Source organism: Amborella trichopoda, chromosome 9 (assembly GCF_054954075.1).
Source record: "Amborella trichopoda isolate Santa Cruz 75 chromosome 9, AtrichopodaSantaCruz75HAP2 v2.0, whole genome shotgun sequence".
In the NCBI taxonomy this organism is placed as follows: domain Eukaryota; kingdom Viridiplantae; phylum Streptophyta; class Magnoliopsida; order Amborellales; family Amborellaceae; genus Amborella; species Amborella trichopoda.
This window is the reverse complement of record NC_142344.1, coordinates 10436297-10453340: the sequence shown is the minus strand read 5'-3', so window position 1 is coordinate 10453340 and position 17044 is coordinate 10436297. Positions and strand designations below refer to the sequence as shown.

The 17044-nt window shown below is 36.9% G+C and overlaps 2 protein-coding genes and 1 non-coding gene across 3 annotated transcripts; 1 reads left to right on the top strand and 2 right to left on the bottom strand.

Moving 5' to 3' along the window:
* Positions 1–1085: 1085 nt before the first annotated feature.
* LOC18424257 (F-box protein PP2-A14) lies at positions 1086–3464 on the bottom strand. The gene is made up of 2 exons (XM_006828847.4): positions 2796–3464; positions 1086–1858 (listed from the first exon to the last, which is right to left on the bottom strand). The coding sequence occupies exons 1-2, from the start codon at positions 3219–3221 to the stop codon at positions 1394–1396; spliced, it is 891 nt and encodes a 296-aa protein (XP_006828910.2). The 5' UTR covers positions 3222–3464; the 3' UTR covers positions 1086–1393.
* Positions 3465–5863: 2399 nt separating this feature from the next.
* LOC148780366 (U6 spliceosomal RNA) lies at positions 5864–5966 on the bottom strand. The gene has a single exon (XR_016041812.1). It is a non-coding gene; the product is annotated as a U6 spliceosomal RNA (small nuclear RNA).
* A 7731-nt stretch (positions 5967–13697) lies between these two features.
* Positions 13698–16889, top strand: LOC18424256 (uncharacterized). The gene has a single exon (XM_006828846.4). The coding sequence runs from the start codon at positions 14908–14910 to the stop codon at positions 16822–16824; it is 1917 nt and encodes a 638-aa protein (XP_006828909.3). The 5' UTR covers positions 13698–14907; the 3' UTR covers positions 16825–16889.
* Positions 16890–17044: the final 155 nt, after the last annotated feature.

Genomic DNA, 17044 nt, shown 5'->3' with positions numbered 1-17044 from the left:
TCCAAAAGTGGGTGACGCATCTTTTAGGACCAAAGTTTACGCAAATTATTGCTTAATAGAAAGAATGCAATAATTTTCAATTTTGAATCAAGTAATTTTTTAAAGTCTTAATTTCTTTATTAAAATTGGCACAAACACCTTTGTTTTCCAATTTTTTTCAAGAATTCCTCCTCATTTTTCAAAGTCTGAATATGGTGTTCCTCTGATTCTCCCCCAAAACCTCTCTTTATTCCTCTTTCTCTTGGCCATCTCTCTGGCAGCCATTTTCTAGATAGAGATTTTCTAGCCCTTTTTGAGAGAGAGATTTTTTAGAAAAAGATAAACTCATTATAGAGAGAGGGTTTAGAAAAGAATAGACATAGTCATTCTTACTTTTATTTGAGCTAAAAAATGAGTGGTCAAAAAAAATAAAATTGATCGGAAGGTTAGAAGATCTCTATACGGCAAGAAAGGTTTTCAAAACTAGATCAGTTGGAAAATGGAACCTTAAATTAGGGTGTTTAGATATATATATTTTTTTTAAAAAAAAATTCATATATAACCCTAATTTCTCATATTATATCATAATAGACCTTTTTTTTTGTTTTTTTTTCAAGCACCTTAAAGATTTAAAAGTACCCCATCATCTCTTATCTCCCTCCTTTCTCTTTTTAACTTTTTTTGACTTTTTTACTATAAAAATTAATCTTAACAAATCTTTTTATATTATTTCATCCCAAAAACTTTTTTAAACCTCTTTTTCCCTTTCCACCTTAAAATATACGAAAATTTCATAATACCCCTTCATTTTTTATCTCTTTCTTTTCTCTTCTATCTTTTATTGACTTTTTTACTATAAAAATTAACCCTAATAAATCTTTTTATACCATTTCATTCTAAAAACATTTTTAACTCTCTTTTTCCCTTTCTAACATGAAATAATAAGAAGGATTAGAGTTTTATACGAAATTTTCCTTTTTGAAACACCTAACATTGCTTAAGAAAAAGAGAAGTCTTATCATGTGTGAGGAAGGCAAAATCTTGCATGATATTTAAAAATTTCCAAACAAGGGTGATGGTGGCACTTCAGCCTCCGTAATTTAAGATTAGATCAAAGTTTTTCTCCACTTTATACCTAAGATCACATACGATAACAGTCTAAATTGAACAAATAATACAATAAAATTGAGGGGATATAACCCTAGATCCCTTAGCTAATCACAGCATATGGCCAAGAGTTGCAATTGCAGGCTACAGATTTGGTTGAGCTCTTCCCCAAGTTAGGCTCTGAATTTCCCACCAGGATGAACAGTGTTACCTTCTGATCCATGACACGAGAATTTCTAACCCAGCAGAAAAGCCATGAGAGACCCTAACAAGCAGAAAGAGAGCAAAACCCGGAGAAAAACCCAAATCAGAAAACCCCAGGTGTTCCTCTTGCCTTGCTGAAATCCCATTCAGGCCGATCACTGCAAATCTGATCATCACAAAACAATGGCCTCACAGCTACACAATCCAATAATAGACCTCCCTTCCAAAAGGAACAGTCCAATTCCTCAACCCCAAACTCTAACCTCACCATTTCATCACTACTCTTCACCATGAATTCACCCACCTTGAACTCAAACCACCTCTCATAGCAAGAGGGGCTTAGCTCAGCCATGGCAAGCTTTTCTCTGAGGATGAGTTCATTTTCTTCTCTGCCTTCTCTGAGGCAAAGCCAAAAGTTGATGGGTTTGTGCCATGAAAGGAAGCGAAGGCGCCCCCCATGAGGGTTCAACACTTTGATTCTCCATAATAAACTGTAGGAGCCATGAGGCAGCCATAGAGTCCAGTTTCCTCTGACCTCGAACCAGCACACTGCTAATAGCCTTGATACCTGATCAGAAACCAATTTAGAACAATAAAGTCTAAAACGAGAAAGGGAGGTTTATTAGAACAATACAACATACATAAAGCAAAATAAATCAGGATAGAAGTAGTAGAATAAAAAGAAACAAAAAATACAGGACATTTATAATAGTGGAGATTAAAAGGAAATAAGAGGTTTCGAACAATGTGAAATTGAGGGGGGAAAGTAAGAGTTTAAGAACCCTGAAAAAGGTAAGCATTTGATGGTAGGTAAACTGGGTTGACAACCTGAAAGAAAAAGTGAATGTGGGTTGATGGACGAAGAAGGAAGAGAAAATAAATCAGAGGCTTAAAGTCACAAAGAGAGAGTGAAAAATTATTGGGGGAAGAGGCAGGGAACATAGGAAAAGCGGCAATCAATTTTATAGATTTCGAACCCTCGAGAAAATAAGGAATATCCAGAAATTACGGAGAAACAAAGAAAATTCAGAGTTTCATAACCCCAACAAGGCTGAGATTAATGGCATGGAAAAGACAGAAACCAGTGAAAACCAAGAAAAACAGAACCTCAGAACCCCAAATGGCCAATGGATAATTGGCCAAAACAACAGAAAGGCAGAAACCAGAGGGAAGAGGAGAACCCAATTGAAGACCAACCATGCTAAAACTCTAGATAATTGGCCAAAACAACAGAAAGGCAGAAACCAGAGCGAAGAGGAGAACCCAATTGAAGACCAACCATGCTAAAACTCTAAAGTAATCAAAACCCCATTAAAAGTTAAGGTTAAGGTATAATAGAGAAACCCACTGTACAAAAAATAAGATTTGAGAAGAACTCAATATGCAAAAGCTCCAAACTATGGACTCATAAACACCATTAAAGTCAAGCTTCCAGCTCCAAAGCGTCAAATCAGAACTCAGAACACAATGAAAGTCAATATATTAGGAAAATTAGAGAAACACACCGTGCCAAACCATGAGCTGCGAGAGCTCTCCCTTCGCCAAAACCGTGAATCACCACCCCATGTTATATTCATAGCAGAGGAAGAAAGAGCAGCCATGAAGCCCCCTGTTCGACCGGAGAGCTTATACAACTGTTTACCTCCATCAACCAGTACCCCATGAGTGAGGCGATGAGCTATCTCTCTCTTCGTGGGGGCAAGGGGGAGACTGAGAGGAGGACTGGAGAGAGAAAGAGAGAGAAGACGACAGGAGAGAGGAAGTGAGAGGAAGGGAGAGGAGAGAGGAGAGAGAAGGATGGCCCAAGTGGCTTCACAGCGAGCGGCAGCAGCGAGGCGGCGGCAAGTAGCCGCGGCAGAGCAGATGGTGGAGGGCGGTGTTCGGCCCAGGATTTCGCACAGGCAATCTTGGGGGAGGTCTGAGAGTTCCATGGCATTTCAAACCCTACTCCGTTTAGGCAAAGAAACCATTGCCAAAAGAAGAGAAGGAAAAAACCTCACATGCTTTGCTTTCGATTAAGTTGGGAAAATGGTTATGCACTTTATTATTCTTGAGAAATATAATTCACCCACAATCTCCTTATCTTAGAGAATACTTCAAGGCACCATTTATTCTTTGAATAACCAGAAGATTTTTACCTTGCTGGAAAGTGAAACACCGTTATCTCATACCTGACTCGCCCTAAGTTTAGATACACAAATGGCGTGTCCACGTTTAGGGGTCACAATCGATCGGGTCGTGTGGGTCCAAATGACCAATATTCATTTTAAATTTGGGTTTAGAATGACCCGAATCAATATAAGAGTTATATATAATGAGATCATTTATCTTTGATACCAAACGGTCACAACTACTTACAACAGCCCATGTGAAGTTTAATAGTTTGGATGTATCACAAAGTTGAAAAAATTTCTTTTGAAGTTCGAACTTGATCAATAGAATAATTACAGTAATCCAATGATCAAGATTAATGTCTCACTTTGTGCCAAAAGTACTTAAAAATAAATTTTTTCTTTTCAAATTTCTAGACACGGATCCAACTTAAGTCCTAGTCAAGTCTATGCCAAAACTAGTGGGGCCAGTCCATAACTCCATATAAGAGGTCGACCTGCGCCCGGACCCGACCCATGGCCACCTCTGTCCAGATGATACACCGGGGGAATCTACCGTCCTCTTCCAGCAGTCCCTTAACGAGAATATTCAGGGCATATTCTATTGTGGACGAATTGTGTACATGTACGGTTCAGCAGTGGTGTAATATATATGGCAATAAATCCGGTTAAAAATATGGAGAGGGGGAGCATTGACTTGGAGGTAGGTAAATAGTTTTAAGGTTTGTATATTATAAGGTTATTTATTTGTTTTAAATAAGAAATCATAATTACTCGTAACCAATAAATGTCAAATTGGACGGTTTAGGGTGTATCAAAAAGTTCGAAAAATCATTTTTGAACTTTAAGTCTAGCCAATAACATGTACACAACCACCTCATTTGAAATCTAAAAGACACGAATGATTGTAACTTCCTCGGGCTAAGAGTAAATGATATCTTTATACACTTTCCAATATTTTGATGAGGACAAACGAGTCTTCCGCACCACTCACTCTTTAAGTTCGATGATCAACATTGACTCCATGCATCGTCTATAAAAACCACTGCTTTTGTCCCAAACCTTACACTTACAAGCATACCTTACACTTACAAGCATAAATGGGTCTGATTGGAATAAAAATAAATGTATGTACATTATATTTCATTGTGGAATTGTCTATAAAAAGATTATTTATCTTTTGTACAAAGAGGTCATAATCACTCTTGTTTTTTAAATTTCAAAATGGGTAGTTGTAAGAGTGTCATTAAATAAACACAGTTCCAAACATAAATTGTCAAACCATCCAATTTGATATCTAACGAGTAGAAATAGTTAGTCACCTCTTTGTAACAAAAGATGAAAGAAAAAGTTTGTATAAGGTTGCAACCTTAAAATGTAGAATTAAAAATGCACCTAAAAAATAATAGGAAACGTTGTTTTAATATTGAAAAACTCTCTAATTGATCATCTCGACATCTAAATGTATGAATATATGGAAAAAAAAGATTTTGAGTCCTAAAAATAGTGCATCTTGCAACACATTATCTAGATCGTCCATTTTCCAGATTTTCATATGTTTATAGATCTACTTGATTTTAACCATTTTTGGAGTTTAAAATTTTATAATTAGATATGAAAATAGATTTTGAGATAATCCTAAAAAAAATTTACACCAAAATTACATGTCATGATAGAATTTGGATGTACGTCGTAATTGGATTGTTTAAGGTTGCAATCTTATAAAAACCACAAGCAAAGATAAATGATCTCTTTGTAGACGATCTCTATTATTTTATATGAAAAATAACAGCTTGATTAGATCATTGCGGGACCCAAACCCTTCTCTCATGTCCATACTTTCGGACCTAGACCTTAATCCAAAAATAAACTCAAACCCAAGCCCAAATCCGATCCACCCATCTGGCCATTGATCAACATAACCCAATTAATGACACTACTTACGACCCACCACGCAGAGATATGATGGTAATAGCCAAATGACGTTGATCCCCCATTCTTGGAGAGGGGAGAGTATGTTATAGTAATATGGGAAATTTTTAAAATTGACGGTCTAGATGACGTGTTGCAAAATGCATTATTTTTTAGACTCAAAATCTTTTTTTTTTTTTTGTTTCTTTTATATCTATACATCTCAATGTCGAGATGATCAATTAGAAGGTTTTTCAACATTAAAATAACTTTTTAAAATACATATATAATTCTACATTTTAAGATTGTAACCTTATATGAACTTTTTCCCTAAATAATATTAGATGGTGGAGAAAAAAACAAAAAGAGTTTCAAGGACTTATTTTTCATTTTTCTTTTTATGGTTAAATTAGGTTTGGTTTGACAAGGGGAGGTTTTGGCGTAGAGGTCTCTCCTGCAAACCTGAACAGTGCTCAACAAACTTTTCCTTCTTCTCTTTTTTTCTTTTTTTTCTTTTTAGTTTTTTTTTTTTTTTTTTAAAATACAAAGAAAAAAATTTGGACCATTTTTTCGATTTGTGTGTATCATCATTGCACAGGGCCATGTCAATCATCTCTATATCATTCCAATTTTATAAGATGTTTCCAAAGAGACATTCTCAACAAACCAAGTTCATGCATGTAAAAATAAGTAAGTTGGACAGCACTAGAGCTGGGAATTCTCCAAAGAGACATTCTCAACAAACCAAGTTCTTCACACGTATAGTTGACATTCGTAGGAAAACAGCACTAGAGCTGGGAATGGACTGGGTAGCTTGGACAGGCCCGGTTGGCCTTGCCCTAAAAAGGAGGGCTTGGGCCACAAAATTGTGGCCTGAGTGTCGAGTTAGGGCTAGTGCCAGCCTGATTCGATCTGAACCGGTCCTCTTTTTTCTCATTTTTTTTATTTATTTTTCTTTATTTCTTTTTGAACCGGCTGGCCCCGGTTGGGCCAGCCCCATAGGAACAAGGGCCGGACTAGGGCTAAGGGTGGCCCAGACCGTTGCCACGCTTAAAGAACACCAACTCATCAAACAAGAAAAGTTGTTAAGAAAGAGCCAATCAGTGTACCTCCTACAAACTAGTTGTTGGCAAAATATGTCCGAGCTTTACATTAAAAAAAAATTGAATTCAAATACATCAGATTTAATGTTATTGATCGTCACAAATCAATGAGGCTGAAAGACAAGTTTTATATGACAGCGGTGAGATTAGTTTTACTTTATGGGCCAGAATATTAGGCAGACAAAAAACAATATACCTATAGAATTAATGTAGCGGAGATGTTGAGATGAATGAGTGGTATGACAAGAAGGGATAGAATTTAAAATAAATCTGTTTAAGATAGTTTAGGCATGGCACTAATTGGCGAAAAAATGAGAGAGAGTAGACTTAAGTGGGCTGGCTATATGTGACGCCGACCAAGTACAATATATGTTAGAAGGTACGAGTTAGTTCAAGTGGAATGACTGAAAATGGAAAATGGTAGGCCCGAAAGGACATGGTTGAAACTAGTTGGAAAAGATATGGGGACTTGTGACATCACGGAGGATATGGCTTTTAATAGAGCAGAATGGAGAACCATGATTCATGTAGCCGACCCCAATTAATTGAGAAAAGGCTAAATTGATGCTATGATGGTTTAGCTCTAATTATTTTTCTATTGTGTTTCTAACATAGATTTGTTTGGACATGTATTGAATTTAATGAACCACAACAAAAACAAAAGAAAATTGGGCCTTCTCTCTCACTAATTTACCGTAAAAAATAATATATATATTATTGGAGCATATTTAATATTTAACATATCTATGTTGCTAAATTTCGTAAGGATGTTGGGTTGATGTGGTCTTTAAAGGCTTTATGAGTACTTGTAAAATGAAATGATATAGTGGAACATGAACTCAGTGGGAGTATGGTCCATCATAGACCATACTAAGTAAAACGATGGTTTGCTAATACCGATCTGTGCTAACGATCTAAGTCAGTAGGTTGGGAAAAACCCATGTTACCTGGGCATGAAAAACAAATCGATGAGGGTTTATGGGTTAGCCCTTGATGAGGTCGGAGAACATGCCCGGATGAGTGAGCCGAGGGACTGTGTGACCCTTGTGTGTGATGATGGCTTACTGAGACGGGGGCCAAAACCTCATCACATGGCATGCATATTGATAGATCATTTGGGAAAGCCAGATATCAACCTTTGGGTAAAGCATATGCATGTACGAGAGATACCCCTATGCGTCATAGAGCTGTGGTCGCATCAGGTCGTGGTGACCTTGACTCCTCTTTTCGGGGAGGACCTGTAATCCACAGACTGGGATTGCGATCCCTTGATTCATCGACCTGACTTTGGTGACCCGCTAATGAGCCCCTGCTTAGACTGTGGGTCATGAAAAACACTGCGTCGATTCGATAAAGCTAGTGTGGTCTGTAATCCACAGTTGAAGGTGGAGTACCCCGTTATTACAGATTGGATTCCTAAAACCATATGGATCATTTTCTCATCATATTAATTTAATTGCATTTATTTTATTATTGAAATTATTTTAGTTTTATTATTTGAATTTTTATGAATCTCTCAATATTTTATTTATGATTTTTGGACTTATAAAAATACAGTTATTGTTCTTACAAAGCTATAAAAATTCAAATATATATTTTAAATTGTTTTATTCAATTTTAAAAATCATATTTTTTTTATAATATTCCATGGGGGGCCCATAGTACACATGGGCCCACCATGTGGCATGTGGGTGGGGTTCACATGTGCCACAAAAGGGTGGCACGCCCCACCCTCTTTGGATTCTCTTGTTTGCTTTTAAGATAAGGTTAGTTTGATTTGTGGGATGTGGTCAAATCTTGGAAGAAATATATTGACCATAGCTTTATCTATTTTGTAACAAGTTTGTTTTAAAGAGATATGGTCAATTTGAATTGATATGGATCTTATTTTATTTATATTCGGTAGTATTTATCTACTTTATATTATTTGACATATCCTTATGGAATATGTGACATGGATCGTGTAATTTTATAGAATGCTTGATATTTATTTTATTTAAATATATTGATGGAAAAATGGTTTATGAGAGGGGAATAATGGTTCATGCACCTTCCATAATGTTGATGGCCTATTTATGAAATCGATGGCTCAGATCTCTCACCCCACAAGTCACCCTTGATCGACGGTCTATGTTCAATCTCACAACAAGATGCAAGCTAAGGAAAACCCTAAGAAACCTTAATCTTATTCAAAGCCTATAAAAATAGATTGTCTCTACCCAAAAATCTCTATACCTTATCTCTTGTACCTAATTTCCATCTTTCTCTCTCATATCCCAAAAAAGGGGCACGCACCACCCTCTCATGTTTGATCTCTCTCACACATTGTGAAAGAACCTAAGGGTTTAGGATATGTAGTTCTTCTCTCTTATCTCTCAAATATGGATTTACGGCTAAGGGTTTTAGGTCTCATGTTTGATCGCTCTCTCACATTGTGAAAGAACCTAAGGGTTTAGGTTATGGAGTTCTTCTCTCCTATCTCTCAAATAGGGATTTACGGCTAGGGGTTTTAGGGTTTAGCAAAAAGAGAATTCATCTCTCTCAAACTAGATTGCTAAGAGAATTCACCTAGGGTTTGAGTTTGTGATCAAAGGGGTTCATGTTCCATTAGTGTGGCTTGGCCAAAATTTGCTTTCTAGGTTCGAGATTGAAGCTAGACTGTTAATCGCGTGCCATCGGATGGTGGTGACTCGATGTGGTATGTAATAAGCCCGGTTGAGGTAATCTTCGACACTCTTCTTTTTTGTTTCTTGCAATCTTATCTTTTATTCTCATGCATAGTGCATAGTTGTTTCAATGGCATCAAGTTGTTAATATCTTGATTTTATTTTTATGTTGATTTTATTTTGAAATTTATCTTATTACAATAAAGACCACTTGTAAGGGATCTTTTGCCAAAAGAAAGGGGTGGGAAAAAAAAAAAAAAATGTATTCTCCGATAAAAGATCACATAGGTCTTACTTTCAGGGATGTGTGTTTTATTTTCATATACAAGGGGACTTTGAAATTTCCGTTTGAGTTAATCATAAGTGTTACATTCTTCTCTTCCTCTCTACAAAAAAAGAGTCGCTCTATAGTCCTTATCAAAAGTCTTCCCTTAAGAGAAATCGGATTTCTTGCATACATGAATAAGCTTTATATTTTTGAAATATTAACCTCGGACATACATTCCCATAGAGATGCCAAACTAAGAAATTCAAAGCAAGGATTGTGTACTATTCTACCATTCAGTAGGTCGATAGGAATGAAAAAAATATACTCAAAAAATACCACATCGTAACATCTAGATGCCTTTTGGTGGTTAGGATAACCTAGAAAACAACATTTTGAACAGTTTTGGCTGCCAGTTTGTCTAATTCAGATGCTGGCAACGTAATAGGGCATGGCTGCCAGTTTGTCTAATTCAGATGCTGGCAACGTAATAGGGCATGTGCAGCCAAAGACAAGAAAGATAAAATAGTCTAGGGATTGAGTGAACAGAAAAAGACACTTCACTAGTTACGTAAACAACTTCTACTAAAAAAACACATTTCGATGGTTGAGAAGAGAAGAGCTCGTGCAATTACTAAGATGTAGAAATTTTTGGGTTGGAGTATATGGACAAGATTTTTTTATGTTGAATATTTTTATTAGAAAGGAAATTTTAAAACATCCCATTAATATATAATCCTCACCAAAATCTTATCATAAGGCTTTGACTTCTGTAGAAAAGAGAGTTTCAATATAAGAACAAAACCTGATAAAGATGTCAAATAGTTTACTACAATTGTTATTAGAAAATAAAACCTAAGTATATCTGGTGTGATCATCAATAAAAATGACATAATACTATGACCCCTACTTTTAAATCAAGAAAAACTTTTATCCAAATATTAGTTTGCACTATTTGAAACATAGAAGCAGAAATTAAATTGCTACGATTCATTGGTAACACATGTATTTCAGTGTTAGAAGAAATAGAATCAATAACACTATGGAAAACAAAAACTATAATCAAGATATAAAAATATGCCAGTTGTTGATGCTACAAAGATCAGTTATCAAGTATTGCATCATAGGCAGAGGTTTTGGTGTGTGTTTTTAAATAGAGATTGTCCAAAAAATAGAGATCGCCAACTTAATGCCTAGTCCCAATCAATTTCCCCGACTGTCAGTCTTGTACATAACATCCAAGAGGATTGAAAACAACATTATAGTTGGAACAATCAATTTGACTAACATATAGCAGATTCATAATGATAGAGGGACATGGTAACCACCAAAAACATTCATTTTACTAGAAAAATCATATCAGTATTTGAACGAACTTTAGAAATTTTCATAGAGGTACCATCAATAGTACAAATAGTATAAAATCCGGATTTATAGTCAACAAGAATATACTCATTGGTCATCATATGGGGAGCAAGACCGAGTCTAATAACCAAGAAGCTGAAACAATTAACCTTAAAAAGCAGATGTAGATTCGTCGGGCAATCGGGATTGTAAAAACAACGAGTGAAGTTGTTCCGTTATAAGAGTGATCAATGAGGAAACAACATCAACAATTTGTGGTGTTACATCAATTAACTAAATGCCAGCAATCACAACAAATTAATCGTAAAATTGTCCCTTAGGAAAAGTCATTCACCAATTGTACCAAATAGAAGTAGTGTTATGATTGAAGTAAGATTATCCCAAATTTTTAATGAGGTTTCTCTTTCTTTTAAATCGATTTATTTGAGAAATTTGACGACTGAGAGTGCTTCAAATCAAATGGGAGATCTTTAAGTAGGCATCAAATCTGAACGAGTGATCTTCAACAGTCTACCAGAAGAATCACAAAGATTGCCTAAAATAAAAACACCAGATCTGTAATAGAACATGCTCTGAAATCAGATATGTAACAAAATACAATTTCAGTTGGCAGTTTCGAGAGTGCTATTGCCTTTTTATTTTCAAAAGATGGTTTCGACAAGTGGTTCTGTTCAGACTCACGGACCTGATCAACCTTACTTTGATGCCATGTGAATGGATGAGAATTTTTGTATTCAACTTATGGGAGAAAATCCTATTTATGTATACAAAAGTGGTTATATTATACAACCTATGTGATATACAAAAAAATAAAATAAAATACACACCATTGCACATTATACAATTAAAAAATAAATGTCTTTGATTCATCCTAGTAATAGAAATAAAATCAGGCATTCCTAGTTTTTGGAACGGTCACAAGGCAAAGATATTGACATTTTCAATCACGCAGAGTACATGCAAGGAAACTATGAGAGAATAGAACAAGAAAGGAAACTACATATTACATAACTGTAATGAATAGGAAAGTACTGACAATGTAAATTATATATGAGTTGTACTTTTTTAGCATTGAATGGGTATGGTTTGTAGGAGGTTGCAACCTTAATCAAATTAGGCGCACCTCCAAATTTTATCATAAATATAATTTTGGTGTAAAAAATTCTTAGGATGGCTAGAGAATCGATTTTTATCTCTAAATATAAAATTTTAAACTCCAAAAATGATTCAAATCAAGCAAATATATAAATTCTTGAAAATAAACAGTCTAAATAATGTGTTGTAATATACACCATTTTTAAGACTCAAAATCTTTTTTTCTTTTTATACATCTCGATGTTTAGGTGATCAATTAGAAAGCTTTCCAATATCAAAACAAACTTTTATGATGGACTTTTACGATGCACCTTAATTCTATATTTTAAGACTGCAACCTTATTATATAAACATTTTTTAGATAATAATGAAATAACCACCACAATTATGTGAAGTTCCTCCCTCCCTCTCTGTCTCTAAGATTTCTTCACCTAGTTGTAAAGGTTCCTATTTGATGCTTATTTTTATTTCTTTTGAAGTATTTATGTCAGCCTATTGTAAATTTTAGGTCGGGCATAATTTGGGTTTGTTGATTCACAACTCCGTAGTTGTTGCATGTTCTTATTTGGAGGGAGTTTATTATTGTTTTCTCCAAATCTTGCCTTTGAGATTAAGGTAAATCCCTTCTCTTAAAAACAAAATGATAATAAGGTCGTGGTGGTACACTCTGGCCATGATGTGCGGCGCCCCACATACGCATGCCTGCCTAGTGCCTACCAATGAATTAACAATTGTTGCGGATGTGGATTAAACTAAATATTTATAATAAAAAATCCACTACACAATATTTATAAATGAAAATGAACAATATTTTCGCCTATAAGCTTGACGCTATCCAAAAAATCGGACGGCATAGGTAACTCACTGCATATTTGGTGCGGTCACTTTTTTCTTGCAGAGCCGTTACGACTTTTCAGGCAAAACCATAGATGGCTCTATGAGAACTGTTGCGAAGCGAAACACGATTCATTTTTGCCCTACGACGTTATTAAGACTTTTCCTTTATGAAAATATCAAGGATGGGGTTTTTATGAGTTAGCCCACTCGTACCGTACACATGTAACCCCCACGTAAACCTATCTTAACGAAATTAGAGTTGCAAGATCTAAGTTAAGATGACCATGAATATTAATATATATATATATATATATATATATATATATACATATATATATATATATATATATATATATATATATATATATATATATATATTATTATTATTATTTTTTTTTTTTTTTTTTTTTTTAATGTGATTTTTTCTAAAATAATTTTTATACCGTCTAACATGATTTTTTTTTTTTTTACAACATCCAATCTTAGGGATGGACTGGTGAGTTAGCGGGTACAAGAGTCCAATCTTCAATAATGATTTGAGGAGTGAGACTAGCACCAATTTAGAGAAGGGGGCAGTTTCTATAGAGCCTAGGCTCTTAACTATCAAATTAGAGCCTACCTTCAAACCTTCAAATAGTTTCGAGAAATATGGTTTCAATACTGGAAATCTACGTGATGTCCTTAAAATGTATTTTCATCTTTATTTATAAAGTTTAAAGCTTAAAAAATAGTGTAGAACGATAGATGTATGAGAATGTGAAAATTTTGAAAATTGACGGTCCAAAAATACTTTATAAAATACACTATTTTCGAAACTTGAAATATATTTTTCTCTTGTATCCATGCATCTTGATGTCAAGATGATCAATTTGAAAATATTTGAGCATCAAAGCAACCTCTTCTAGTGAAAATTTTGAAGTAGGCTCTTATTTGATTATTTAGAGCCTAAGCTCTATAGAAACTTTCTAAAGCTCTATAGAAACTTTCTAAAGCTCTATATAAACTTTACCCTTTAGAGAGCCAAGATGTTTATATCTGAATTTGCATGTATCCTTCAGGAATATCCATAATCCTCTATTTATTCTAAAGCCAGGGTATATACCACGGTGATAATCGAACTCATCTCTCCCTCTCTCTCATACTCCATTGCAATGATCAATCACTCTCTCATACTCCATTGCAATGAACAATCATCAATACCCCTCTCCCTGTTTCTCTCACACTCCATTGCAATGAACAATCATCAAATACCCCTCTCCCTGTTTCTCTCACACTCCATTGCAGTGATCAATCATCAACACACCTCTCTCCCTCTCTGTCTTTGTCCTTCTCTCTATCATACTCCATTGCAATCATCAATCCTCAATAGGGGTGGCAATGGGATGGGTACGGGTCGGGTCATGTTCGACTTGAACTCAAACTGAAATAATATTCAGGTTCAGGTTTTGGACCCAGAGCTGATCCGTCAGATCGAAAGACCCATACCTGTACTCATTGTCGAATCCATTGCTATGAGTTTTTTTTCTTTGTCCTCTTTTTTATTATTATATACCTATATTATTGACAACAAGGTCACAAGCAACCACCACTAGATTTCAGGCCATATGATTTGTCGGTAAATACGACTACTAGTTCTTATTGTATACCATCCTTAAACCCGGATCCAAACCCATGTACAAATAGTATCCGAGTTCAGATTTTACACCGGGTGGGTTAAAAAATTGGAATTGGATCTATATAGGAACCCAAGGTCGGATCTACCGTCCCCAGGATCTGATCAGGTCCATTACCACCCCTAAATTCATCAAATACCTCTCTCTGTCTCCTGTGATCCTACCTGATCCCAAATACCTCTCTCTGTCTCCTGTGATCCTACCTGATCCAGGGATCGTGGCGATGATGTGGGGGGGAGCTTTTAGTAAGGTAAGTTAGCAACGGCGATAAACACGTGAATACACGACCTTCTCTCCGCACCCATGCGTGTACATTTATCCAACCCATCTCCTTAAATCATATGTAATTATCATCCACATCCCACGCTATGAACTGTAACTCCCCACCATCATCGGGACCTGTCTCCCACACCTCTCTCTCTCTCTCTCTCTCTCTCTCTCTCTCTAACTCTTTCCTACCATCACAAATTCTCTCTCCTCTCTCTCTCTTTCATACCATCAGAAAGACTCTCTCTCTTCAGAGAGACCACTCGCTACATAAACCTCCTATTCATCCAGCCTCCAGGCTCCATTACTTACACACCTGAATCCATGGCTTCCCATCATTTCCTCTCTCTCCTCCTCATCCTCTTCTTCCAAGCCACCCCACCCTCTGTTATAGCATGCCACAAAGTAGAGAGAGAAGCCCTTTTGAACTTCAAAGCCACCATCACCTCTGATCCCTCCGGCCTTCTCACCTCATGGAACTCCTCTACTGATTGCTGCTCTTCTTGGGCAGGAATCACCTGCAACTCCAATGGCCGAATTATCAAACTCTCGAGACCGGGCCTCTTCTCTGACGAGGATTCCATTACAGACACCTCCATGTCTGGAATTCTCTCCCCTTCTCTCTCTAGCCTCTTTTATTTGCAACTTCTTGATCTCAGCAACCTCAAATCTCTCTCGGGTCATATACCCGCCGGTTTTTCAAAGCTCCACCACCTTTCCTCTTTCTTACTTGATTCGAATTCTCTCAGTGGCCCTCTGCCTTCTTCTCTCTGCAAACTCGTGAACTTGCGGAGACTATACCTTGATTCCAACCAATTCAGTGGCCGCTTGCCTTCATGTTTTGGCTCTCTGGTTAAAATCAGAGAGCTGGGTCTCTCTAAAAACCGATTTTCAGGTAGAATTTCAGCTGCTTTCAGGTCAATACAGGGCTTAACCAGTCTCGATCTCCATGGAAACCATTTTTTGGGTGAAATTCCTATTCGAATAGGGCACCTAACCAACCTCACATACATGGACCTATCAGAAAACAAGCTTTCGGGCTCCATCCCTTACTCCATTGGAAAGCTATCAAATCTTGCTCTGCTTTATTTGAACAATAACCAACTTAGAGGGAGCATCCCTAGCTCCATTGGGGACATGGGTTCTCTAAAATTTTGTCGCCTCTCCGATAATCAACTCTCTGGTTCCTTGCCCGAATCAATTGGAAAGATGGGCAGTATTCAGAGATTGATTCTTGAAAATAACATGCTTTCTGGTGAAATTCCAGAGAGTTTAGGCAATCTCAGCTCTCTCACTGATATATATTTCTCCAACAACCATTTAAATGGCAAGATTCCGGCGAGTTTAGGCAAGCTTTTGAACCTTCAAGATCTTGACCTCTCTAGAAACAGGCTCTCTGGTCCTCTACCCCTGCAACTCTCAAAGCTTCAAGACCTGCAAACCCTAGATTTATCCTTCAACCCTCTGCAACTTCATTCGATTCCTCAATGGCTTGAAACCCTCGGCCTCTTTCGCCTCATGCTCGCAAGAACAGGGATTGAAGGCCCATTGCCGAAATGGCTAGCAAATTCTTCAATCTCAACCCTAGACCTCGCCTACAACTCTCTCAAAGGCGAGCTTCCTCCATGGATAGGCAACATGAGCAATCTCGCCTTCCTCAATCTCTCCCATAACTTCTTCCATTCATCAATTCCACCACAGTTTCAGAGCCTCGAGCTCTTAGCCGACCTCGACCTCAGTAACAACGGCTTCAATGGCAGCCTCCAGCCCATATTTGGGAAAAAGACCCAAGAGCCCTTAGGCCATTACAACTCCATTGATGTATCAAGAAACCATTTCAGTGAAGCTCTGCCCAAAACCATTGGGGAACTCAAGGTGATGGACTCCATTGAAACCCTAAAGCTCTCTCACAACCCAATTGCAGGAGACATACCCTCATCTTTAGGGAAGTTGGGTGCGTTGCAAGTGCTTGAAATGGAGGAGAACAGGCTTTCTGGGTCAATACCAAAGGAGCTGGAAGGGACAAAGGAGCTTAGAGTGATAGTAATGGCGAAGAATGAGCTTAGTGGGAGAATACCTAGCGGGTTGCTGAATTTACTGAACCTTAGGGTTTTTGATGTTGCAGAGAACAAATTGAGTGGACCCATTCCACCCCATAACCAGACTTTACCTGCTTCTTATTTCAAAGGTAATCAGGAGCTGTGTGATGCTCCTCTTCCTCCATGTAAGCATCAAGCGTGAGATAACTGTAAAAGCAAAGAGAATGAAACCCAAACAGCAAAAGAAAACCAGAATGGTTTCAGTGACTTCAAGAATTTTAAACTCAGATTGATTTATAGCATGGGGAAGGCAATACCATGCACCAGCGGGTATAGGTTAGCAAATGGGTTCCCCATCGTCCATTAGTAGAATGGACGGTGGATGCATGGCCCTTTGAATATGGAATTCCACGGAGCATAAG